A 4,619-nucleotide genomic window follows, 5' to 3' on the forward strand; every position below is an offset into this window, starting at 1 on the left:
ATTAATCTGGCATTCAAATCTGAACACATATTTTTTGGTCGAATTTCATGTCAAAATCTTACCCCAAGATTCCCATATAGACATGGGTCAAAATTTCCCACACCCATAACTTGGTCAAATCTCATCCGATTTTCACGAGGCTTGGCTTTTTCTTCATGGTTTTCCCTCCAGATTAATCTGGCATTCAAATCTGAACACATATTTTTTGGTCGAATTTCATGTCAAAATCTTACCCCAAGATTCCTATATAGACATGAGTCCAATTTCCCACACCCATAACTTGGTCAAATCTCATCCGATTTTCACGAGGCTTGGCTTTTTCTTCATGGTTTTCCCTCCAGATTAATCTGGCATTCAAATCTGAACACATATTTTTTGGTCGAATTTCATGTCAAAATCTTACCCCAAGATTCCTATATAGACATGGGTCAAAATTGCCCACACCCATAACTTGGTCAAATCTCATCCGATTTTCACGAGGCTTGGCTTTTTCTTCATGGTTTTCCCTCCAGATTAATCTGGCATTCAAATCTAAACACATATTTTTTGGTCGAATTTCATGTCAAAATCTTACCCCAAGATTCCCATATAGACATGGGTCAAAATTTCCCACACCCATAACTTGGTCAAATCTCATCCGATTTGCACGAGGCTTGGCTTTTTCTTCATGGTTTTCCCTCCAGATTAATCTGGCATTCAAATCTGAACACATATTTTTTGGTCGAATTTCATGTCAAAATCTTACCCCAAGATTCCTATATAGACATGAGTCCAATTTCCCACACCCATAACTTGGTCAAATCTCATCCGATTTTCACGAGGCTTGGCTTTTTCTTCATGGTTTTCCCTCCAGATTAATCTGGCATTCAAATCTGAGCACATATTTTTTGGTCGAATTTCATGTCAAAATCTTACCCCAAGATTCCTATATAGACATGGGTCAAAATTGCCCACACCCATAACTTGGTCAAATCTCATCCGATTTTCACGAGGCTTGGCTTTTTCTTCATGGTTTTCCCTCCAGATTAATCTGGCATTCAAATCTGAACACATATTTTTTGGTCGAATTTCATGTCAAAATCTTACCCCAAGATTCCTATATAGACATGGGTCAAAATTGCCCACACCCATAACTTGGTCAAATCTCATCCGATTTTCACGAGGCTTGGTTTTTTCTTCATGGTTTTCCCTCCAGATTAATCTGGCATTCAAATCTGAACACATATTTTTTGGTCGATTTCATGTCAAAATCTTACCCCAAGATTCCTATATAAATATGGGTCAAAATTTCCCACACCCATAACTTGGTCAAATCTCATCCGATTTGCACGAGGCTTGGCTTTTTCTTCATGGTTTTCCCTCCAGATTAATCTGGCATTCAAATCTGAACACATATTTTTTGGTCGAATTTCATGTCAAAATCTTACCCCAAGATTCCTATATAGACATGGGTCAAAATTTCCCACACCCATAACTTGGTCAAATCTCATCCGATTTTCACGAGGCTTGGCTTTTTCTTCATGGTTTTCCCTCCAAATTAATCTGGCATTCAAATCTGAACACATATTTTTTGGTCGAATTTCATGTCAAAATCTTACCCCAAGATTCCCATATAGACATGGGTCAAAATTTCCCACACCCATAACTTGGTCAAATCTCATCCGATTTTCACGAGGCTTGGCTTTTTCTTCATGGTTTTCCCTCCAGATTAATCTGGCATTCAAATCTGAACACATATTTTTTGGTCGAATTTCATGTCAAAATCTTACCCCAAGATTCCTATATAGACATGGGTCAAAATTGCCCACACCCATAACTTGGTCAAATCTCATCCGATTTTCACGAGGCTTGGCTTTTTCTTCATGGTTTTCCCTCCAGATTAATCTGGCATTCAAATCTGAACACATATTTTTTGGTCGATTTCATGTCAAAATCTTACCCCAAGATTCCTATATAAATATGGGTCAAAATTTCCCACACCCATAACTTGGTCAAATCTCATCCGATTTGCACGAGGCTTGGCCTTGGCAACATATTTTGGTTTTTATGTTTCATCCGAGTAGCTTCAAACTTATATTCAAAGCTCTACATAGTGACTTAATAAATAAATTTCGCCTGCAACAGTGGTATATTTTATATGATACGTATTCACGGGCAAGGCCGGGTTATACCGACTAGTTATATTATATATTTGACTCAAAGCTAACCCTGCTAAGCCTTATCGTTGACTGATTTAAGCCGCGGCTCTGCCCATTTGCTGTTGCATTGTTTTTATTGTTGCTGCTGTTGTTTTTTATTTCAATGTTTATTTGTTTATCACGCTGTCAACTGCATTTACGCTTGGTCAATAAATCGCTGACGATTTTTAATTAAGGCAACGCAATCCGAGCAAGCTTACAAGCCACGTCAGTTGGATAAACAAAAGCTGTCGAACATGGTCAGCAGGAAGGCAGCAGGCGCCAGTCGCCAGTTGGCGGTTTCCTGCAGCAGGACGAGCACTCCTTCAGCTCAGGCACTCTCGGGCATGAAGATGGCGGCGCTTATGCAAATGGGTTTTAAGTCAAGAGCGAAGGTCAACGCTGGCTGGCTTCTGCTCCGCTGCGCCGGTTGTTAAATGCATGCCCAATGCAACGCCTGTGCCGAAAAAACTCATTAACGGGCTGTGCTGGGCCTTTTAACCCGCTCACTTGGCCGCTGACTTGCGCCTCATGCTGTTGCATTTAACACGCCACATTGCCGCTGTTGCTGTTGCTGTTGCTGTTGTCTTCCATTTCCTTTTTAAGCCCACGAAAAAAAAAGTCAGAAAAAAGTGCAAAAGTGGCGTGTGTAAGGTAAATCCGCTTAAGCACTGAGTGCTACAGCTCGAGACTTTTCAATAATTTACGCAAAAGAAAGCGAAACGAAACAAAGTGTAGCATAATGAAGGAACAGGCAAAGAATCAAAGGACGCTCAAGTGCTCATCATGAGCCAGGTGCTGGGCATAAAGAGCGATTGGCTGTTGGACCGATAAAGGCAGTTAAAAACAAGTAAGAGGTTCTAGTCAGGAGCTCCCGACTAGGGGATACCCTGAACCCTCTTCTTCCAACATCAAATGCATATATATATTCTATTTTAGAAGCTATATGTCAAGTTTGTTGACTCTAGCTCTTATTATTTACCAAAATTGCCCAAAAAACAGGATATCGATATAGATTTTTATCGATTGTTTGGAAACGGAGTAAGTTATCGATTATCGGAAACAAACTCAATCTGCGCGGAAACTAGGAGCACCTACATCTAAATTGCAAGTCTCTAGCTCTTATAGGTTCTGAGATCTTTGCGTTCATACATACGGACAGACGGACAGATGCCCCCTCGGCCTATTATACCCTCATCATTTTAGCCATTTTAATGACTACAGGGTACAACAAAAAGCTAGAGCCAGTATTTGTATAGATACTTCGTTGGCGCTAGTGGGTGGGTGGGCGGCCCCTCCTTAATTGTATGTAAATGTCTTAGTAGACCTTCAACAAAAAAAAAAATAAAACAGGCAAATGGTCGACTTTGGCTCGTAATGCTTGAGGAGTTTTTATTAATCCAAGTTCAGTTGAGAAATTGAAGCACGTGTACGAGCTCTTTGGTCTTTGATGAACTGCTGCTGCACTGGCAGCTAGAGGCGAGCGTCTAGGGACCACTTACCGGCGCCGAGGCGCACCATTAGCAAATATCCGGCCACTTTTAAAATCAGTGAACTCATCATGGACACACTAATTGTCAGATCATCCCAGCCGAGCATGAAGGACCAGTTCACCATGCAACAATCGTGCCAAATCAGTGTCAGGACCGTCAGGCTGGCCGCCAGCTGGCAGTAGAAGCCGAGCAGCACACAGATGCCGCAGACCATGGCAAAGCGATCATTGATTACCTAAAAGCAATAACAATTTGCGATTAAACAGATATATGCGCCCCGGCGTATTGCAGGACGCACATTCTCAGTTTCTCGGCACCACAGCACATAGATGCCGCACATGCAGACGCGTGCCACCAGCAGCAGGCGTTGCACGGTGCGCTGTTTCCTCAGCCACGCCTCGAACGTGGCATGTTCGCGCTCACGCAGCGCCAGCAGCAGCAGCAAAGTGCCCACGTCCACGAAATCGTGCAGGGCCTGATTCAGGCTCCACATGGTGAAAAAGAAACAATGCAGCGTGTGGTGCAGCAGCAACAAGGAGACGGCCACAGTTTCGCTCTTGTGGCACGCAATCAGACCGGCGGCCGTTAAAATTACAAGAATATCGAACACAACATAAATGCCGCCCACCAATGCCGAGCTGTCGATTATAATGGCAATTGCGTTAGCTTCTATGCGCAGTCGAAACGTTGACTGAAGCGCACCCTCTAGATAACTAAAGATTATGAAGATCGGCATCATCTCCGGTATACATTTTTGCAATTTTTTCTTTGCACGCAGGGCTACGTTTCCAGTCAATGCTATAAACTTTCTTGTCACCATTTTGATATACTTTTTCAGAAAGTTTACAACTTTTTTTCTTCTTTTTTAATCAGCTGCAAGTCGTTTTCAATTTCAATTCAATTTCTTAGAAAAATTTCGACTGAACACTTTAAAAAAATTTGTTCTACC

General features: G+C 42.0%; 1 protein-coding gene across 1 annotated transcript; it reads right to left on the bottom strand.

Annotated features, from left to right (window-relative positions):
• Positions 1-3,560: 3,560 nt before the first annotated feature.
• LOC115765513 lies at positions 3,561-4,619 on the bottom strand. Its single transcript, XM_030709131.1, has 2 exons — positions 3,969-4,619; positions 3,561-3,905 (listed from the first exon to the last, which is right to left on the bottom strand). Exons 1-2 carry the CDS (start codon positions 4,488-4,490, stop codon positions 3,651-3,653), a joined length of 777 nt encoding a protein of 258 aa, XP_030564991.1. The 5' UTR covers positions 4,491-4,619; the 3' UTR covers positions 3,561-3,650.

Source organism: Drosophila novamexicana, unplaced genomic scaffold, assembly GCF_003285875.2.
Source record: "Drosophila novamexicana strain 15010-1031.04,08,12 unplaced genomic scaffold, DnovRS2.1 tig00000974-arrow-arrow-pilon, whole genome shotgun sequence".
NCBI lineage: Eukaryota > Metazoa > Arthropoda > Insecta > Diptera > Drosophilidae > Drosophila > Drosophila novamexicana.